Genomic DNA, 21,477 nt, shown 5'->3' on the forward strand with positions numbered 1-21,477 from the left:
AATCACAAGGCAGGCAGAAGGAGGGTCAGGGGGAGATGCGGCTGAGGAAGGAAGGTACAGAGAGGGGCAACACTGCTGGTTCTGAAGGTGGAGGAAGGGGTCACGAGCCACGGGATGTGGCTGGCCTCTAGAGAATGGAAAAGGCAAAGCAGCAGATGCTCCCCAGGCCTGCAGAAGGGAACACAGCCCCAGCACTGCCTTTTTTTTTTCGTCCACTGGGGCCCATTTTGGGCTTCTAACCTCTAGAACCATATGATGATAAATTTGTGTTGGTGTAAGTCACTGAATTTGTGGTAATTCGTTATAGCAGCCACAGGAAGTTAATACAGGCCCCAGCTGGCTCTGACCTGCATAAATGGAAAAATAGGATCTGCTCCCCAAGATCACAAACCTCCAGGCCCCGGAGACCCCAAGGGAGAAGAGAAGGAAGGGGCAGACTCTGGACTAGCTTCCCGGTCTTACAGGGAGGCCTTTGCTTTTGAGCTCCCTGAGGTAGAAGCCACCTTCTGCTTTACTTGACTGGGTGCACCTTTTAAAAGACACGTTTTGGTGGCTGGGAAGTGTGTGTGTGTGTGTGTGTGTGTGTGTGCGCGTGTGTCTGTGTGAATGAATGGGGTTGATAAACCTGTGAAAAACCAGAAATCAGAAATATGCCATATATGCCTTCCTAAGGACTCCTATTTGTAGGTATCCGCGCGGGGTTAAGGAACGTGTCACAACAGCAATGACAGTAAAGATACGCCAGACTGTCTCAGTGCTTCGCATCTACTACTGACTGGCTGAGTCCTCACAGCAGCCTGTGAGCTGCATTCTGTTACTGCCCCATTTTACAGATGGAGAAGCCAAGCTCAGAGACGGGCAGTGACTTGACCAAGGTCACAAAGAAAGTGGCAGAGCCGGGATTCGACCCAGGCCATCTGGCTTCACAGCCTCAGCTCTTAACTACTGGCACAAATGCCTCATACATTGCTGGAAGGAGAGTAAACTGGTATGGCCACAGTTTGGAAGCAGGTCATTTGGCTGTATCTTAACATTTAAAGTATGCGTATCTTATGGTCCAGCAGTTTTCTGCGTATCTAACCTAAAGAAACACTCACCAATGTGCACACATATATACTGTTCATACTAAAGGAAGATATGGCTTATAGTATGCCATATTTTCACATAGTATGCAGATGTTAAAAGAATAAGAGCTAAATGTTGACTTAAGAAAAAGCATGTTGCAGGTCAAAATGTATAGAATGATACACCACTGGGCTTAAAAAACCTACAAAATTATATATAGAGGCATGAAATACGATGTGTATGTATGTGTGTACATAGTTATATATATGTACGCATGTGCACATATATGTATACACACATGTGTACAAATGTGTACACTGTGTACATACATATACACCTGTATAGAGTTTTTTAAAAAATAAATTTATTTATTTCTTTATTTATTTATGGACGCGCTGGGTCTTCGTTGCTGCGCATGGGCTTTCTCTAGTTGTGACGAGCGGGGTCCACTCTTTGTTGCGGTGCGTGGGCTTCTCATTGCGGTGGCTTCTCTTGTTGCAGAGCATGGGCTCTAGGTGTGCAGGCTTCAGTAGTTGCAGCACGCGGGCTCAGTAGTTGTGGCGCAAGGGCTTAGTTGCTCCATGGCATGTGGGAGCTTCCCGGACCAGGGCTCAGACCCGTGTACCCTGCATTGGCAGGCGGATTCTTAACCACTGCACCACCAGGGAAGTCCTATCCCTGTACACATATTTATACACATGTGTGTATACAGTTATCAAAAAGCATTCACCCCAAACTGATAGAAGGGCAGTCTGGGTTTGGAAAGGGGACTAGGCCTGAAGCTAGCGGAAAAAAATAGATTTTAACTTTATCATTAATGTTTCAAGAAGAACATATCCATATATTACTTGGGTAAGTAAAAGGTAATTGAAAACAAATGTTGAGTTTGTTGGCCACTTGAAGATCTGGACATATGCCTTTTCCCTGCTGTCCTCTGGACACACCAGGCTTGGCCCCCACCCCATCCTGCCTCCTCCCCTTCTCCCAGCAACATGTTCTTCCTGACGTCGCTCAAGCTGGCAAAGCAAAGCGGGGTGGGGGTGGGTGGGTGCTCCCTTCTTCCATCCCCACAGAGCATCCCAGTCATACCCACAGACCGCCTGTACTCATTTCTAGGAATTAGAACGTCACATGGCCTCGGGGCCAGCTGGAATTGGTTAGGAACTCCAGCTCGGCAACCTGTCACAAGATCTGGGGTGAGTGACTGAGTCACTTGGAGTCTTGGTGTCTTCAGCTGCGAAGCAGGGATAACAACTGCTGTACTGTGTAATCAAGAAGTTTTGGTTGGCTACTGCTCATCTCCTGACTAATGGGAACATGCTGCAGAGGCTGCCGGAAACAGTCTTTCCCTGTTTGTTGGACCTTAACTAGCCACTGGGGTATCACGGAGATTGGCCCACTAATATTGCTAGTCAATGGCACATTTTAGCTACAACAAAGCCAGTGGGGGTTTAATGCCACTTTTTCCTGGAGAGGATCCACTCATCCCCTGCTCCTTGCTCTCTGTCTTCAATGGTACCAATGCCCTATTGCGGCTAAAGAAGGCAAAAGGGAAGGAAACGCATTTTGGGTACCTATGTGCCAAACACAGGCTTAGGCCCTCTCTATGTACTGCCTCATTTAATCCTGGAAGCAGCCTCCTCAACGAAGTGACCTGGATGGCTGTGAAATGCGGAGTTCAGGTGGAAACCCGGGTTAAGTGTCTCAGTCACATCACATTCTGTCCCGGCCAGTGTACAGGCAGACCTCGTTTTACTGTGCTTTGCTTTATTGCACTTCACGGATAATGTGTTTTTTACAGATTGGAGGTTTGCGGCAACCCTGCATCAAGCAGGTCTATTGGTGTCATTTTTCCTATAGCATTTGCTCACTTCATGTCTCTGTGTCACATTTCAGTAATTCCCCCGATTTCAAACTTCTTTATTCTTATTATATTTGTTACATGATCTGTGGTCAGTGATCTTTGATGTTACTATTGCAAAAAGATTACGACTTGCTGGAGGTTCAGATGATGGTTAGCATTTTTTAGCAATAAAGTATTTTTAAATTAAGGTATGTATATTGTTTTTTTGACATAAGACTACCGCACACTGAACAGGCTACAGCATAGTATAAATGTAACTTTTTTTTGCACTGGGAAACCAAAAAATTCACATGACTCGCTTTATCGCAGCGGTCTGGAACCGAACCCACAATATCTCTGAGGTCTGCCTGTATGTGACCAGTGGTCCCTCTGAGGGCAGGTGGGCTGAGGCAGTCTGTCCATCCCACCAGAGCCCACAGCTGACAGAACCTTCATGAGGACTCCCATGGTAGCCAAAGGCAAATCAACAGAGCAAATCTCCAGTGGAATGCTGGACTCCGTGTCTCCGAGTACTCTGAAACCAGAAGGAAGGTTCCTAAAATGTGAACCTCAGGACAAGTCGATAACCCCTGACCCAGCAGGATGCTGGTGAGCTGTGACCAAGTGGAGTACTCAAGCACTGTGATCAAACAAGGCCAGCTTTCTAGGAGGCCATCAACCAGATCCGTGGGAACGGAGCAGCCTGGATTGGCCATTGCAGCGTTTGCACTCCCAAGCGTTTCCTGTCCCAGAGGCTTGGTGAGAGTGTAGGGTGGAAGGGAGGTGGTCTAGGTCTCCTACCTGACTCATTCTTCTCGATGATGTCTACCACTTGCCCCACGCTGAGGCTGATCTCCGAGCTCTCCTGCTTCTGGTAGTCTGCCACCACTACGTACTGCTCCAGGACCATGGGGTCCACCGAGGTCAGGTCGCCCCCTGGGGATACAAAATGCCAACACACAACCCATGTGTGAAGGAACAGGAGCCAGGGGGTGGGATGGGTCAGGAGGACATTCCAAATAGAGAACGAAGCTGTGACAGGACTTGTCTCAGGGTCACCTCATCCATTTATTCTTTCATTCATTTGCTCACTCAACCACCAAAATTTACCAAGTGCCTGTCCTTGTGCAGGCACTGTGCTAGGCACTAAGGATTCAGAGTTGATGTGGTACTTGCCCTGAAGAAGCTGACAGCGTAGTGGGAAAGTTCATTCATTCCCATCTATCCATCCATTCATCCATCTGCCATTATTCACCCATCATCGTCCACCCAACTGAACATCCATTCATCATTCATCCAACCAAACATCCATCTGTCTAGCTATCCATTGCCATCCATCCATCCCAAATCACTCATCTATTAATTCACGAAGTCACCAGTGAGGTTCCAAACACTCTATTAGATGCTGGGCATACTAAAGTGAATGAAACAGACATGACTCCTAGCCTCGAGTAGCCCAGTCTAGCTGGGGAGAGAGACACGTACACAAGTATATACGATCGCTAAGTATACAGGATAATACTAGTTTTTGATTGATGCATTGCTGGAAACAACCAGGATGCCAGACAGAGAATGAGTGGGAAAAGGATGCTACATTAAATGGAGTGGTCAGCAAGACCCCTCCAGGGAGGTGACATAAAGCAAAGACCTTGGAGGCAAGGAGGCATGAGGAGAATGGGGACAGAGTGGTGCAGGCAGACTGTGGGATGGGAAAGGGCCTGGAGCCTTCTAGGAACTGGCTGAAGTCCAGGAGTGAGCAGAGGGCGGTCCTGTATGAGCTCACCCTGGCAGGCATGGGTCAGAGCAGGCAGGACATGCTGGGCCAAGGCAAGAAGTTCGGATTTTTTGAAACCCTGAAGTAGAAAGCCACTGAAGGGCTTGAAGAAGGGAATGACAAGATTTACATCTTTAAAAAGACAGTTCTGGCTGCCACATGGAGACTGGATTACAGCCTGGCAAGAAAAAAAGCAGGAGACCAGATGGAGGACATGGTGTTTGCAGACAAGAGATGATGGTAGCTTTGGACCAGGGCAGGGGCAGCTGGGGAGAGGAGCCCCTGGGGAGGCCATTTCCACAGGATGTAGCGCTGTGTGGCCCTGGTTAAATACCAAGACATATCTGATAAGTAAATGAAAAGATATCACAGAATATGGATGATGTAAAGGGACATCTGAGTTCAGACACTCCAGAGAGAGGGGGCAGCACTTTTAGAGCAGCAGCTGAATGTGATGGGAAGGCAGACTGGCTTTTGTGGCCACTGGGCCCTGGTTTTCTGAAAGTCCTGATTCAAAGGATTCCCTTCTATTGTTTCCATAAACCACTGAAATATCCATTTATACATTTCTGTGTCCAAATACACCCATAATGAGCCAATTTTGTGCATCTGTTCCCAACTCTGTTGGGTAGTATCTTATTGAAATTGGCCATGGTGGGAGTATTTACACCATGGAAAATGGCAAATGCCACAAAGCAGGGCTTCCCATCAGAGAGCTGGTCGTGAAGTATTTACCAGCACGCCGTTGCACCCCAGCCTCTGGCATCTAGAAGCGGCACAAAAGCCCTCTGTTAGAACCACGCATTCTCCATGTCTGATGCGGAAAATCAGAGCAGGGCGTTGCAGCCGGGTGAAGAAGCGTCACCGCTTCTTGGCTCTGTGACCATGTTCTAGCCATTCACCCTCCCAGGCTGAGGGTAACGGAGGGAAACGGGAGGGCCCCAGGGCAACTCTGCCCCTTGCACCCTGAGTGGCGAAAGCATGAGAAGAGAGAAAGAGAGGAGAAAAAAGAGACGGCAGATGTGGGATGAAGGTTCAGAAGTAGATTGGGAGGGAAGTCGCCCCACATGAATGCCTATCACAGGCTATACACTGTACATAAACTACCTCGACACAACTGCCCTGGAAGGTGGGTATTACCACCCCCATGTTATAGACAAGAAAACAGAGGCTCAGACATATCAGGTGACTTGCCTTAGATCTCACCGCTACCTGGTGACAAGGCCAGATCTGAACCAGGTCCACCTGGTGGCAGTAGGTGAGGAAAGAAAAGATGATAGGAAGGAAGGCTAGTCTGAGATCTTGCTCTCCTACCCCACAGGTCCCCATGACCGCCCCCCAAGTCTTATGTCTTTGCAGCTCTCAGGGTCATCTTCACTACTGCCAGCCTTCTCCTCCTCTGTCACCTCCCACCCAGGTCAGGCCGCAGAGCTGATCTCCTTCCAGCCTCAAGCATGACAGACCACCCAAGACAGCCCGGCTACTTCAGCGGTTCCATCTTTTAGTGGCCCCAGAGCAGGCTGGTCACTGCCCCCTTTCTGCTGTCCCTCTAGACAGTGATCTCTTGACTGTCTCCTCAACCCCCCGGCACTGTGCTTCTAAGAGGTGCTCTTGTGTGAATGAGCGCAGGCAGACGCGCTCCTGGTTACTTGTCCTGGTCATTGTGAGCTTGGGACACATTCCCCAGTGAATGCAATATGTAGAGACTGGGGTCCACAGTTTTTATCCTAGAATATAATCTGCCTCAGGGCTCAGAACCCCAGGAATGCATCTGCCCTTCTGTTTTAACCTCACGCGGGCTGCATCCAGGTAGCCATGCTTCCCGGTGCCTCAACTGGAGACAAAGAACTGGAGAGTGGAGAGAAGCACCCACTTCACAGTCAGGCTGGAAGCTGAGCCTGCTGCCCGGGTTAGTGGCCAGAGACAGCCCAGGTCTCCCAGGCAGGCGGGCCACTAGTGGGCTGGAGGGGCCAGGACGTGTCTGTGTTCACATGTGGGGAATCTCTGCTGCCCCTTGTGGCAGCCGTCAGGATTCCCTCCCGCAGAGCCATGGGTCTGATGTGGGAGGACCTTCTTGCTAGCACTCCATCACCTCGCTTCACCCACATCCTCACTATGCCACATCCTTTTCACCAGGGTCTGAGAAAGGCTTCTTGTGGCCAGGGGTGTGCAGGTGGGACACCCCGTGATGGGTCTCCATCCTGCCCCTCCAGTCCGTCCTTCATACTGCAGCCAGAGAGCTTGCTCAGAAGTCACAAAAATGGTCCATTTTTGTGCAAGGGGAGCTAAGAATGTGTTTTTATACTTTTAAAGATTTGTAAAGAATAAGAAGGAGAATGAAAGGAAGAGGAAACAAAAAATTATTATTAGTGACAGAGTCTGCATGGAGCTTGCAAAGCCTAAAATATTTACTATCTGGACCTTTAGAGAAAAAACATTTGCCAACCCCTGGACTAGAACTTGAATGGCATCTACAAAGGCTCAATAAATATTTGAATGAAAGAATGAATATTTTAAAACCGCTTTAAATGACTTCCAACCTCAGGGAGACATTCAAATGCCTTCTCTCACAGCACTTACAACATTTAATTTTGTTTACGTATCTGTCTTTTCTACCAGACTGTGAGGTTACTTCCCACATGGTGTTGCCGTGGTGGAAACGCCTTTTGCATTTCCTGGGGACCTAGAACACTGTCAGGCACACAGTAGGTGCTTAATAAGCATTGAATGAATAACTGTGTCTTGTTCACTCAGCACAGAGACTCAGTGAACATTTGTGGCGTGAATGAACAAAGGATGAATGGAGACACCTAGAAACCCTTCCTGCCCTACACTGCTGAGGCCTCCTCCTGAGAACACACAGTGCTGAGTTACTGGCAGGCACCTGTCTATCTTACAAGCGACCAAAGACTACTTGTTGCCTGTAAGAAGGGACAGAGACTTTGGATAAGTCAAGGTCCACTTAAGCCAGGTTACTCTGTCCAAAAAGTTCAATTGTTGCTACCCGGTTTTAACAACTGATGGTGGCCCAGTTGTACCACATACAATTCCCAGGATTCTGATCAATGGGCTGATCTATTCATTCCTGCACCAGCTCTCCTAACCAAGCTGCCAACTGACTTGGGTTAACTATGAGCAGGGAAAGGAACTGGGGGACTCACTGCGAACAAGACATGAAGCCAGGAAATGAGGAGGGCAGGGAACAGGGTTGAGGACTCTAGGCTGGCACGAGGACATAATGTGCTGGCACAGGGCTCAGGGCTGGTACTTCTTCCAAGACTTGCTCAGGGGCCAGGTCTGAGCCTTACATATCCTTCCTGTTCTTCTATGACAGTAGCTTTTATTTCTATTTATTTACTTTTTATAAGAATGCGTTAGCACTGGGTTTTTTAAAAAAATATATTTATTTTGTTGAGCCAGGTCTTAGTTGTGGCAGGTGGCCTCCTTAGTTGTGGCTTGCGGGCTCCTTAGTTGCAGCTTGCTGGCTCCGTAGTTGTGGCATGCAAACTCTTAGTTGCGGCATGCATGTGGGATCTAGTTCCCTGGCCAGGGATGGAACCCAGGCCACCTGCATTGGGAGGGCGGAGTCTTAACCACTGAGCCACCAGGGAAGTCCAACAGTAGCTTTTAGACTAGTTTCCTGCCATTAAGTGGCTCAGAAAAGAGTGCATGGAGATGCTTTTTCAGGATCAGTTCTTCCAGGGCAGGTTGCCTTCATTTTATCCAGAGCACTCAACTTATCAAAACACCATTCATTTGATCTACTAGGAGTCTCAAACTAGGCTACATAGACCATTTAGGTGTTAGGTGGAGACATCTACTGGTGGAGTGTGATACTGCAACCAGGCTCTATAATGCATAGTAATTGCAGTAGCTAAAAGTTGACGCAGCTAGAACTAAGTTCTAGGAGCTACAAGTGTGAAATCAAAGTATTCCTAGATGAGAAATGTCATTCTTGTGGTCCAGCAGGGAATAAGAGGGAAGGAAAAGTCCAGGAGAAGGGAGGAGCTTTGACAGTGTAAGTGTGATTTTATCATTAAGGAAGTGCTATGAAATATTCATGGGACTTCCCTGGTGGTCCAGTGGTTAAAACTCTGCACTTCCACTGCCGGGGTCTCAGGTTCGATCACTGTTCGGGGAAATAAGATCCCGCATTCCATGCAGCGTGGCCAAAAAAAACAAAAAACAAAAAAACCCCAAACAAACATAAAATATTCGCCAAAGGTAAAGTGCCTCATCTACCACAGAATTTTTAAAATGATGAGTAATGGTAAGATAGGCCTTTCTTCCTAGAAATTCACTATACTGCCAGTCTTGCTGAAAGAGCCAGTAAACAAGAGAATATTCCAATAAGTAAACGGTAGAAAAATCAGGAAGAAAAGGTGCTCCTTAAATAATCACATGATCTGTGAAATTTTGGTGGGAAGATTTTTTTCCTGCAGAATGAGCAGGATTTGAGAGCACGTTAGCCAAAGCCTGCAGGAACCAGCCAGGCAGTCAGCCACAACAGGGAAATTCTGGAGCGAGATAAGCCTTCGTCAACTCAGAATTCTCACACAGAAATTTCAGGGCTTGGGCTGTCAACCTTAAATCCTTTTTCAATTTAATCAAGGAGCCTTGTTCTAACATAAAAGAAGTGTTCAAAGGTCAGATAAAAAAATAAGGCAAGTCCCAGCATGGGTTCTCAGTCTGAATGAAGAAAGATGCTATTTTCCACCCAGTCGAACTATAAATAAATCCATCCCCCATCACTGCAGGTGAACGATGTAACAGTGGTCACCACAAATTAGAGCTTCTTCTCTCTTTTCCAGACCAGTCCCCTCATCAAGCCCGTCCTGACTGAATGCTTTTGTTTTCACAAACCAGAGCTGTCTGTTTCCTCTCTCCCTCCCACCCGTCCCCTCCGGGAAAGTCTCTGCACACTCAAAGCCAGAAACTCTGTGACCAGACGAAGACTGTCTGCTTCTCTTCTCCTCTCTGCTCTTTTCTAAGAAACATATCATTATCCCCAGGGCTCAAGGGCTATTTGTAGCTTTAGCAGGATGCCACGGGTCCGGCCAGTACCTATTAAGCTAGAAAGCAGAGCTGTAAACAGACTGGTTGGGAAAAGACCGGAGTTCACTCCAGATGCCATACCTTGAGGCGAAGAAATCCAATTCCTCTCCACTCTTCCTTGCAGGAATGGCCTTGGGGCCCATAAAGCTGACCACAGGCCTTGTACCCAGGGAGCAGTAAAGGGACCAGAGTTGTTGAATTTGGAATTGTTGCTGATGCTGGACAAGAACACCTGGGTGTTCTGAATTAATAGCAGTAGCATAAAAACAGCACAAACACGTGTCTCTTACAACATGCCAGGCACTGTTCTAAGTGCTTTATACATATTATTATGAATCCTATAATACTCCTGCAAGGTAGATTACTATCCTTATGCCCATTTTACAGATGATGAAACTGAGGCCCACGAGAGAAGGCATCCTTTTCCACTTTTGGAATCTCTGCTTGGCCTCCTCTCCACCCATCCTTATCAACCTCCTCAAACTTCCTGGAGTTCTAGATAAAGAATTTAGAATTCCAGAAAGCTCTGAAGACCACATTGGCTCCAGATGTGGTATGGGCTAGGGCCTTTGCAGATGTGCAGGATGTTCTTGGGTTGCAGGAGGACAAAGCTGGGCGATTGTGAATCTAAGCTTATCAACTCCAGGCCTGTGGGAACTCAAATCTTTCCTCTGTGCATATTCAAATTCTCACCTTCTCTTTTTTGACATAAGGGTCCTGCTGTCCAGGGAATGGAAAGGGTGTTAGGAAGGAAGAGAATTGACTGTGGGGAGAGTGAAGTGAGTATGGGAGCTGCCTGCAAGAGCAGTTGTCACCCCCCAGATCAGTGGCTGATGGAAGGAAGCACAGAGCCAGGCCTGGTGCCGAGGCTGGCAAATGGATCAGGCCCAAATCGACTGTATGCTTGCACCTCCCAGCCTGCACGCCGTCCCCTCAGCCCCGAATGGCTTTCAGAATCCATCCATCCATCCATCCATCCATCTATCCATCCACATCACTGTATCCCCCATGTAGTGCCCAGGGCCTGGACATCGCTCAGTAGGGGTATGCTAAACATCAAATGAGTAGGAGAAAATGGAAAATATTCTTACCAGATTTCTTTTTCCCAACATGTTCCCTGTACAGGAAAGAAAAGGGGTGGGAAAGAGTAATGAGTCAATATCTTTTCTGTATTGCTATGAGTTATTCCGTTAGAAAACTGAGATTTTCCATCCCACAACATCTCTAGTGAATGAGTGTAAAATCCAAGCCAGTCCCAGGGACCTAGACTCTTTAAAATAAAAAAAAAAAGAATTCCTTTTAATTTTCTCCCTTTGCCTGATAAGTGCTCTGGTGCCCTGGGGACCAGCATCTCCACTCTATTTGTAGAGTAGGGGGCTCTGGGGAGGAGCTGATAGGCAGCGGGTAGAGGTGGGTATGCAGTCTGAAAACAGGAGTTAGGACCTCACACTGCACTGAGCCTGACGCCCACCTCATCAGGCACCGGTGGAGGCCTTGCTGCACTTACGAGCAGTGCCCTGAGCTGTACAATTGGAGCAGGAAGCGCTCGGTGGTGAGTGGAATACACTAAAACCAGGGAGACATCTGGCTAGCAGTGAACCCTGCACATCTCCCTCATGGTGACACAGAGGACACTATTATGGGCTAGAATCCATACAGAATGAGTAATCGCTCCCATACACTTGTCAACCACGTCAGAGTTTATACACACAACTGCATTATGAACAAAATGTTACAAATCAGGTATTACAACATACTTTTAAGTAAATTATCCCGTTAGTAAAAAGCTTTCCGATGTTATAAAAAGTAAAGGGAGGTGATAGGGAGGTGATAGGATGGTTGGGTTGAGATAGATATTGTGGCAGCAGTAACATTAGCTAATACTACAAAATTCCTAATAAATGTTATTACCCTGTGCTAGGACCCCGCTAGGCACTTCTAGTTCACTCATTTAATACTCATAATAACCACAGGAAATAAGTACTCTCTTGGTGCCCATTTTACAGATGAGGAAAATGAGGCACAGAGAAGTTAAGTAACTTGCCGGAGGTCACACAGCTTGCAAGAAGCACAGCCAGGGTCTGAAATATAATTCACATACCATAAATTTCATCCTTTTAAAGTGTAGAATTAACTGTTTTTTAGTATATTCACAAAGTTGTGCAACCACTGCCATCAGCAAATTCCAGAAAATTTTCATCACTCTCAAAAGAGACCCTGTACCCCTTAGCTGTTCCTCTCCATTTCCATTCCTTCCAGCCCTGGACAACTATTAATATGCTTGCTATCTCTAAGGATTTGTCTATTTTGGACATTTAATATGAATGGAGCCATATAATAGGTGGCTTCTTGTGACTGGTTTCTTTCATGTGACATGTTTCCAAGGGTCGTCCACGTTGTAGCACATATCAGTGTTCATTCCATTTTATGGCTGAATAATATCCCACTGTGTGGATAAACCATGCTTTATTTGTTCATCAACCAACGGGCATTTGGGTTGTTTCCACTTTTTGGCTATTACGAATAATGCTTTTATGAACTTGGTACACAAGTTTTGGTATGGACATATATTTTTATTTCTCTTGATTACAGATGTAGGAATGGAATTGTTAGGTAATATGGTAACTCTAGGCTTAACTTTTTTTTTTAAGATTTTTTTTTTTTGATGTGGACCATTTTAAAAGTCTTTATTGAATTTGTTACAATATTGCTTCTGCTTTAATGTTTTGGCTTCTTGGCCCTGAGGCACGTGGGATCTTAGCTCCCCGACCAGGGATCGAACCTGCATCCCCTGCCTTGGAAGGTCAAGTCCTAACCACGGGACTGCCAGGGGAGTCCCTAGGCTTAACTTCTTGAGGAATTGCCAGGCTGTCTTCCACAGTGGCTGCACCATTGTAGACTCCCACCAGCAACATAGGAAGGTTCCAGTTCCCGCACATCCTCAACACTTGTTGCTATCTGTTTTTTGATTCTACCTGTGCTAGTGGGTATGAAGTGGTATCTCACTGTGGTTGGAACTTGCATTTCCTGATGGCTAAGGATGCTACACTGAGCATCTTTTCACATGCTTCTTGGCCATTTTTGTATTTTCTTTGAAGAAATGTCTATTCAGTGTCTGATTTTAGAGTCTGGGTTTTTAACCACCATGTAATAATGCTTTCAGTGTAACCTCGAAAGTGGGGGAGCAGGGAGCTAAGCCAAGCCCTGGAGCTTGGGGCTGCCCTCCTGTGTGTCTGGAAGGAGGGGCTGGGCTGGGCCAGTCAGTAGTGATGTCCTCTGGCCAGCCATTACCCAGTGACACTCAGTGTCACTCTCCTGTGCAGGGGAGGGGGAGGGTGACAGTGGAATATCCCAGCTCACACTTCCTGCCACTCATTGTGGACAGCGTCCCGGTCAGAATGCTACCTGGACTGGCCCGCAGAACCCTCACATCAACCCTTAAGGGTCACTCCATTTCGTACGTGGAGACACTGAGGGCCAGAGAGGTGAGGCATCTCTCCCAGGGGAACCCGGGAAGCCTGGCTGGAGCCTGCTCTCCTGACCACACCCTGGACTGTCCTGTGGGGCAAGTTGCCTCTTAGCTGCTGGCTCCAGGACACACCAGCAAAGGTCTCTTAAGTCTACTTCCACGTAAAGCCCTCTTCCCTCGTTGCCATCCAGGCTGCGGCCTGAGCCATGGTCTGGGATACCTGAAATCCCAGCTCCCACACTACCGCGTACCCCTGCTAGCTGTCTCGCTGTCCTAGCTGGAGCACGGGGCTGAGGGGCAGCAGGGGGCTCTCGGTTTCAAGCAGCAGCTTGTGTGAGCTCAAGCAGGCACATTATTTTCTGTGCGACATGCTTAGGGTGATCTCAGGTTTACCCAGGAATGGTAGCGAAAATGGTGCTCCTCTAAGAGCACCATTCATTTCTTTCCTTAGAAACTGCTAGGAAAGACTCCCAGTCTCCATCACAAGCCCTAACTCAGGTCTGAGCATCAGAATCCTGACCAAGGGACCAACCTCACTGAGCACCTGCCCTCACCATTCATTACTGCCTAAACCACCGAGACCCAGCTGAAGCTGCCTGCTGTGGCCCCAAAGCCACCCTTGGGATTCTCAGCACCCTCCTTCTCTCCCTCCCTCCCTCCCTCCTTCCCTCTTTCCTCCCTCCCTCCCCTCCCCCCTCCCTCCCTCCCTCCCTCCCTCTCTTCCTCCCTCCTTCCTTCCCTCCTCCCTCCCTCCCCCCTTCCTTCCTTCCCTCCCTCCCTTTTCCTTCAAAGTCCGGCTTAAGGTCAGGAAGGCATCACTAGGAAAGCACCTGCCATGTGCCTGACACTATCACTACCCTTTATGAGCAGGATATTGCCTAACCAAGATGAGAGCAAGGTTAGCCATGCCCACTTTACTGATGAGGAAAGAGAAGCTCAGAGAAGTCAAGTCACTTGTCCAAGGTCACACAGAGGGGAACACACAAAGAGATTGAAAACTTCCCTTTCCTTCCAGGAAGCCTCTTGGAACTAAATACATCTATTTCAGCAGGATGCTGGTTAGCTTATCTCAGCTGTTACTTTGTGCTTTCTTGGGGTATACAGCCTAGGCTGTGTTTTGTATTTTTAGTGGATATTCTATTTGTGCATGTGTTTGTGTGCGCACAGGCCACACGTATCCACATGCTCACATGGCCTTTCCCACCAGTATAGAAGTCCCTCTGAGGGCAGGTGCTGTTTTTCTCTTGTATTATTCCTGAAGGAAGAAAGGGAAGTGATCATTAAACACTACAGATTGTGGTCTTTTTTGTTTTTAAATAAATGGAGCAATAAGATTTCTTCTAGCCGGTCAAAAGGTTCTAACCAGAGGAAAAAACTTTAGATTCTCACCACATGCCAAATGTTGAAATGAATTCTAATCGATTTAATGAGTATATATTAAAAGAAAACACAAAGCATAAATCAACTAGAAAAAAATTAAGGGAACTATCTTGTGTCTGAATGGTGACTGTCCTTCTTAGACTGAAAGCAAATGAAAGAAATCACAACTAAAAAATTGGTTACTGGATTTGACTTCACAAAAATATAAAACTTATGTACATCATAAAATCCAGGAACAAGATATAAATGCACAATAAAAGGGACAAATATTTACCACAAATATGGAAAAGGCTAACTCCTTACTATATAAACAGCCTGTACATATCAATAATAAAAATAGCTCAGGGCTTCCCTGGTGGCGCAGTGGTTGAGAGTCCGCCTGCCGATGCAGGGGACGCGGGTTCATGCCCCGGTCCGGGAGGATCCCACATGCCGCAGAGCGGCTGGGCCCGTGAGCCATGGCCACTGAGCCTGCGCGTCTGGAGCCTGTGCTCCGCAACAGGAGAGGCCACAAGAGTGAGGGGTCCACATACCAAAAAAAAAAAAAAAAAAAAAAGCTCAAAATATGTCCACTGGCCCCTGAGGCCCCAAAGGCAGGAACTAGGCTTGTTTTTCTGGACTTTCAGTGTGGGTGGCAGTTGTGGGAAATGTTTGGGGAGTTAACACACTTGAATGGTTGACCCTGTCTTTGCTGGTTTTCGCCCAGAGATGTGGGGGAAGGGAGAGCCATCTGGAAGGCCTGAGATGAAAGATTCTGGTCCTCCCATATGAGAAGAAGCATCTCCACATGGTACCCACTTCTTCCAGTGATGTACAACAATCAAATGGACCAATTAGCTTCTCTCTTACCATCTCATAAAAGATCGCAGAACCCAAGCATCTTGGCCCTGGCAGCCAAGGAGATGTGAAAACTGTGTACCTACTATGTGCCAGGCACTGTGCTCAGCACTTCACACACACATAGATGCAAGCCTCACAGTGATTGTGGGTCCCACATCCATGGATTCAACCAACCTCGGATTGAAAATGTTCAGGAAAAAAATTCCAGAAAGTTCCAAAAAACACAACTTAAATTTGCTGTGTGCCTGGCAATTATAGAGCATTTATACTGTATCAGGTATTATAAGTAATGTAGAGATGATTTTAAGTATATGGGATGATGTGCGTAGGTTATATGCAAACACTATGCCATTTTATATAAGGGACTTGAGCATCTGTGGATTTTGGTACCCATGGGGGGTCCTGGAACCATCCCCCCTGCTGGTAATGAGGGATGACTGTATTACTATTCCCATTGAAGAAGTGAGGAAATAGATTTACCTTAAAAGTATAAGAACAAAACTCTAACTCCAGGAAACTGGGGAACAGGTCTATCTTTTGAATTATCAAGCATAATACCCAGGGGGGCTCACCACGATTTCAGCCCCCAAACTCCAGAAAACTAGCTGCTGAGCATGTCCTAATTTTCCCACCATTATTTCATTTCAGTCTCCCAATAACCCCATAATGTGGGTGGGGCAGGTGACGTGGTCTCATTTCACAGATGAGGTAAGCGAGGCAGAAGGGGAGGGGAAGGGATTGCTCTGCCCGGATGGAAGAGCTGGCTGTCTGGCCAGCAGACCGGAAGCTCCCTGTGGGCACAGACTGCATCTGCCATGTCATCTCTTTGTCCCCCCGTGCCCAGCCCGTGGGCTTGGCATTCAGCAGGTCCTCGATACCTATTTCCTGAATGGATAAACAACGCTGGTGCTCCGGACCGGGAACAGTGCCAGGTCTAGAATTCCCAGTCCTATGTTCCTTCTGCAAGCCCAAGCCAGCCAACAAGTGGGGAACGTGGGGCTGTGGGCACCAGAGAGCATGACGAAGCCCCCAAACAGCCTCCCTGACATGCCGGCTCCTCTAGAGGGCTGGCCCCCACCCTATGTTCCCCAGTGTCCTTCCTTCCTGCACGGAGGTGCCTGGACTCTTCTCAAGCACAGCGGGCTGCCCCTGGCCTGGCTCTCTCCCATCTCTGTCAAAAAGTTGGGCTGATGCCTGCTCGGAGCTGGGGACCCACTCACCACCCTCGCCAGGCAGGAGGCCAAAGACATCTGAGCATTAACATTCAGAAGGGGCGCCTGGGCGGCGATTCTTAACCTCAAGTCCCTGAATGGGGTTTGGCACAATTGAGGACCTCCTGAAACAGGGGGCATTTTTCTCGGGAGAAGGAAGAAAGCTTTTATTGGATTCTCCAAATGGTCCACGATCCTCCCCGAAGTTAAGATCTCTGGGAGGCTGAGACGAGGTGGAAGAAAATCTAGATGTCACCACGAGACAGGAGACAGGCGCAGGGGTGGGGAACAGGCTGCCCAGAACCACTCGGCTTAAAAGTGGCCAAGCAACCTTCCTTGTGAAGGTCCGTCAACTGGACGTCTTGAACAGCTCTGGGAGTAAACACACCTACAGTTGGGTATCCAGAGAGGGAAAAATACCATGGGCCACCGCTTTTCGAGCACTTGGCAGGTTCCTGGAATTTTTACTTGCGGCAGCCATTCCATCATCAATGTAATCGTAAGGCTCACTGCTATTTCCGTTTCACGAGGGGTGAAATCGAGGCCCGAGGCTACACAGCCCATGAGTGGTAGAGGCGAGATGTGAACCTGGATGTATCCAAATGCAAACCCAGACTCACCCAGACTCTGTCTCTTAAGCCCAGCTGTCCCTTCTGTGGGAGGCACACACACACAGAGCTTACGTGAAGACTCAGGCAGACCTGGGGAAGATCCACCTCGCCTCTTCCAACCCGTGTGACCCTGGGCAAGTCTCTTTCCTTATTCTGAACCTCAACTTCCTCATCTGTAAAATGGGAACGACAGCTCCTACCTGGCAGTTTTGTGATAGAATGAAGTAGAAACTGAATATGTTAAGCTCCATATTCTTTGATTCACTTCACCTAGAAATTAGAATCAAAGCCAGGGGCTACCAGCCTGAGTTAGCAGTTTAACCCTGACTTCCTGGGAGCACTGTAGACAAAGGTCCCTTGAGAATATATCACCATGTCTTGTTATGTCCATAAAAGCTGGGGACTGTTTGTTTACCAGGCACAAATGCTAAAGACACCAAGAACAGAAATATTAGCCAGGATGGGCTGCAGGCCCATTAGCAGATTTACACTTATTCTGTATCTTTTCAAAAAAAATTCATGTGTTGGCAAGACGTTCCCTTGCAATGTTTTGATTCAAAAGATTTACTGTGGTCCCTTACGGAATGTCATTCCCATGCTTCTGTGTGCTGGCTCTGAGAAGCTGCATTCACTTACTCAGTGCTTGTCACAGGAAATGGTATTTATTGCAATATGTTGACTGTAGAAAGTTTCATCTGTGTGGTAGTTAAACCATTAGTCCTGAGCGATCAGCTCACCCTCTGTGATCTCCGAACTTGATTCTGCATGTAGCCGCGTGTATATATATAAATGGCCTGATTTCACGTGTTAAAGCTCTTTGCTGCTTTCCTTACAGGTCTATTTAAAAAGTAAGCTTTGTGAGTTCACCAGATTCCCTTCTAGAAAGCAACATGAGTTTTTCTAGCTCAACCTACATAAAGTGTGTAGCACGTGAACGCTGAACCGACGTAAGCCTGGGTCATTACTGCTGTCCTGGGCAGTGAGTTACACCCAGAACTCAGAGGACCAGTTCCCACTTCTCCCGTCACAGCGCCTGGCTGGTACTTCTCGGCCCTTCCTGACGGGGCCCCAGCGGACCCCTAACCCTGCCAGCTCTTGCTCCTGTGACTCAGGACAGCCCAGCACCTGTGGTCTGTGTCCTCCTCCCCCACTGCGATTTCTCCATTAGACAGATCCTTTCTTTCTGCAGACGCGTATGAAGCCTTTCCCCGAAAAGGGCTTTTAAAAAAGCATCATGCATCAGTCAGTGTTTCACGCTGGCACAGCTGTTGGTGCCGTCAGCTCTTGGCGTGTAAAGGCCAGCAGGCGGCTGGCATTGAGATTCTGTGCGATGTGCACTGGGGGGCTGGGGAGATGCACTGCCTGGCATCTGGGAGCGCAGCCTGTCCGCTGCGGGGAGGAGTGAGATCAAACCCTGGCCCCGTCATTCACTAGCGATGGGACCTGGAGCAGGTCTCAGTCAGTCACTCACTCACATCCCTGATGGTCCTGGGCACATCTACCTTTGAGGACAGGGCACACAGTCTCTGCCTCGAGGGCGCACCGTCTCCCCTGTTCAGGTATGGTGGGTAAACGCAGGGCATTAGGGAATTCAGTAGTGCACTCAGCCAGCTTCCTTCACCTGTAAAACTCAGCTATGGCTACCTGCAGTCACTACGAAGGCTACATGAAGTGAGGCCCGGCAGGGCCTTCACTGATGTAATCTAGGTTAATTTTTACTTAGCTTTCCTCCCATTCCTCCTGGGGCTGGCCGGCCCAGCAGGAAGGAGGGCTGTGAGGGTATGCTCTAAGGAGATCCACAAACCAACTTACTCTTTGGGGGGATTCAGGTCCTCAGGTCTTGTTTCAAAGAACTGCAGCACCTCATCACACTGAGAAATGTAGGGGGGCAGCTGGATCAGGGCCTGGAGAAGAGACACACAGGTGAGCCCAAAGGAAGGGAAGGGGTGTCAGGAATGCCATTAAGTCAGGAGTCCTCAGACTTGGGCAGGCATCAGGATCACCTGGGGGGCTGGGCCTTACTCCCACAGTTTCAGATTCAGTAGGTCTGGCGTGGGGCCTGAGAATGTGCATTTCTAGCAAGTTCCCTGGTGATGTTGCCACTGCTGGTTTGGGGACCACACACACACACACACAGTATATATACACACATATATATTACAGGCATATTTGGACAAATAATATGTACATATTTAGACAAAGCAATAAATTGTGAACAAGGTCCTACTGTACAGCACAGGGAACTATATTCAATATCTTGTAATAAACCATAATAGAAAAGAATATGAAAAAGAATATATAGATGTATAACTGAATCACTTTGCTGTACACCAGAAACTAATATAACATTGTAAATCAACTACACTTCAATAAAAATAAAAATTGTGAACTTCATGCCATGTCATTATTCTTCTACACCACCATCTCTACTGGATACTGGTGTCTATTAGATAGATAGCTCATGTTTTATTCAACTAGCTGCTTACCGGTGAACATTTAGGTTATTTCCAACATGTCTGCATGTCCCAACTCATGGATCTGAAGTGTGAAAGTGAAGGGACTATTTTATGATTTGGGTAGAAGTTGGAAGTTCCCAGATTAACAAAAGGTTGAAACACCCGGGACGTCCCAATGCCCAAGTCCATGTTAATCTGCCCCCTCGGCTCATCAGTTACAGAAGCCTCATCTGTCCTTGGCCAATGGGCTGGAGGAGGTGGTGAGGGGCACGAAGTGGGCCCAGGCATATATTATGCTGGTTTCTCTACTAACAGGTATTCATTCAGTGATTCAGTAGACATTTTCTTTATGCCCAGCACTGCACCGATTTCTGTGGACACAGGACAGAATTATAGGGTACATCCCATTATGAAAGGATTTGAAACAAAGACATGGCTCAAAATGAATAAAGAGCTTAGTTTAACAAATGTTTACGTAAGCCCCCCTCTGGCACAGGTTCTGAGGATGCAAATCTGAGCGTAGTAGGGTTGTTTCGTGCACACACTCTATTATAAACTTCTGTGCAGGGAGAGGGCTAGTGCAGAGGCATGAATTTAAACAACACAGGCGTGCTGTGGAGTGAGGCGGGACCCTGCTCTCTCTGCAGATAGGGCTCAGTTCCCTGGTGCCTCTCATATGCCTTCTTGCCATGCTGAGTGTTGAGTCTGGAGTGGAAGAGACATGTCTTGTATCTTCTGTAGAAGAAGCCTCTAAAAGCTGTCCCCTCACAAAGTGATTTTCCAACCCTAGCATTGGGTTATGAGGGACTAATGGAAAGATAGATGGGGGTCTCCAATGTGGTACCTTCTACAACGCTTTCAGAGGTATTTTGACCTGGATGACCTATTTTTCCAAGTTTTAATTTTTAAATTAAATTTTACCACAAATTTTATTGTGGTAAAATACACATAGATCATTACTGTCTTCACCTTTTCAAAAAAATATTTATTTATTTATTTTTGGCTGCGTTGGGTCTTCATTGCTGCGCACGGGCTTTCTCTAGTTGCGGTGAGTGGGGGCTACTCTTTGTTGCGGTGCACAGGCTTCCCGCTGTGGTGGCTTCTCTTGTTGTGAAGCATGGGCTCTAGGTACATGGGCTTCAGTAGTTGTGGTTCACGGGCTCTAGAGTGTAGGCTCAGTAGTTGTGGCGCACGGGCTTAGTTGCTCCGCGGCATGTGGGATCTTCCCGGACCAGGGCTCGAACCCATGTTCCCTGCATTGGCAGGCGGATTCTTAACCACTGCGCCACCAGGGAAGCCACAGGTCTTCACCATTTTTAACTGTACAATTCAGTGGCATTAAGTATGTTCACACTGTTGTGGAACCATCACCACTACCCATCCATCCAAGAACTCTTTTCACCTTGTGAGACTGAAACCCTACACCCATCAAACAACAACTTTGCACTCCCCCTCCCCAGCCCCTGGCAACCACCATTCCACTTTCTGTGTGTATGAATTTGCCTACTCCAGGTACCTCATATAAGTGCAATCATACAGTATTTACCCTCTAAGTGACTGGTTGATTCACTTAGCATTATGTCCTCAAGGTTCATCCACATTGTATCATGTGTCAGAATGTCTTTCCTTTTCAAGGCTGAATAGCATTCCATCCCATGTCTACAACACATTTTGATTATTCATTCACCCCTTGGTAGTCACTTGGGTTGCTGACCTGACATGACCTTTGAGTCAGGCTCTGACTTTAAGCCACTTCCCCTCTCCTGATGTATG

The 21,477-nt window shown here is 47.6% G+C and overlaps 1 protein-coding gene across 5 annotated transcripts in view; it reads right to left on the reverse strand.

Annotated features, from left to right (window-relative positions):
- SH3PXD2B (SH3 and PX domains 2B) overlaps positions 1-21,477 on the reverse strand; it is a 111,874-nt gene that overhangs the window by 27,224 nt on the left and 63,173 nt on the right. For all 5 annotated transcript variants that reach the window (XM_060296606.1, XM_060296607.1, XM_060296605.1 and 2 more), the window contains exons 5-7: positions 19,061-19,152; positions 10,829-10,854; positions 3,710-3,844 (exon numbers count right to left, since the gene is read on the reverse strand). In XM_060296606.1, the coding sequence (XP_060152589.1) occupies positions 3,710-3,844; positions 10,829-10,854; positions 19,061-19,152 (253 nt within the window). The remainder of the gene's footprint in view (positions 1-3,709; positions 3,845-10,828; positions 10,855-19,060; positions 19,153-21,477) is intronic.

The sequence above is a fragment of the Globicephala melas genome, chromosome 3 (genome assembly GCF_963455315.2).
Source record: "Globicephala melas chromosome 3, mGloMel1.2, whole genome shotgun sequence".
NCBI classification, from domain to species: Eukaryota; Metazoa; Chordata; class Mammalia; order Artiodactyla; family Delphinidae; genus Globicephala; species Globicephala melas.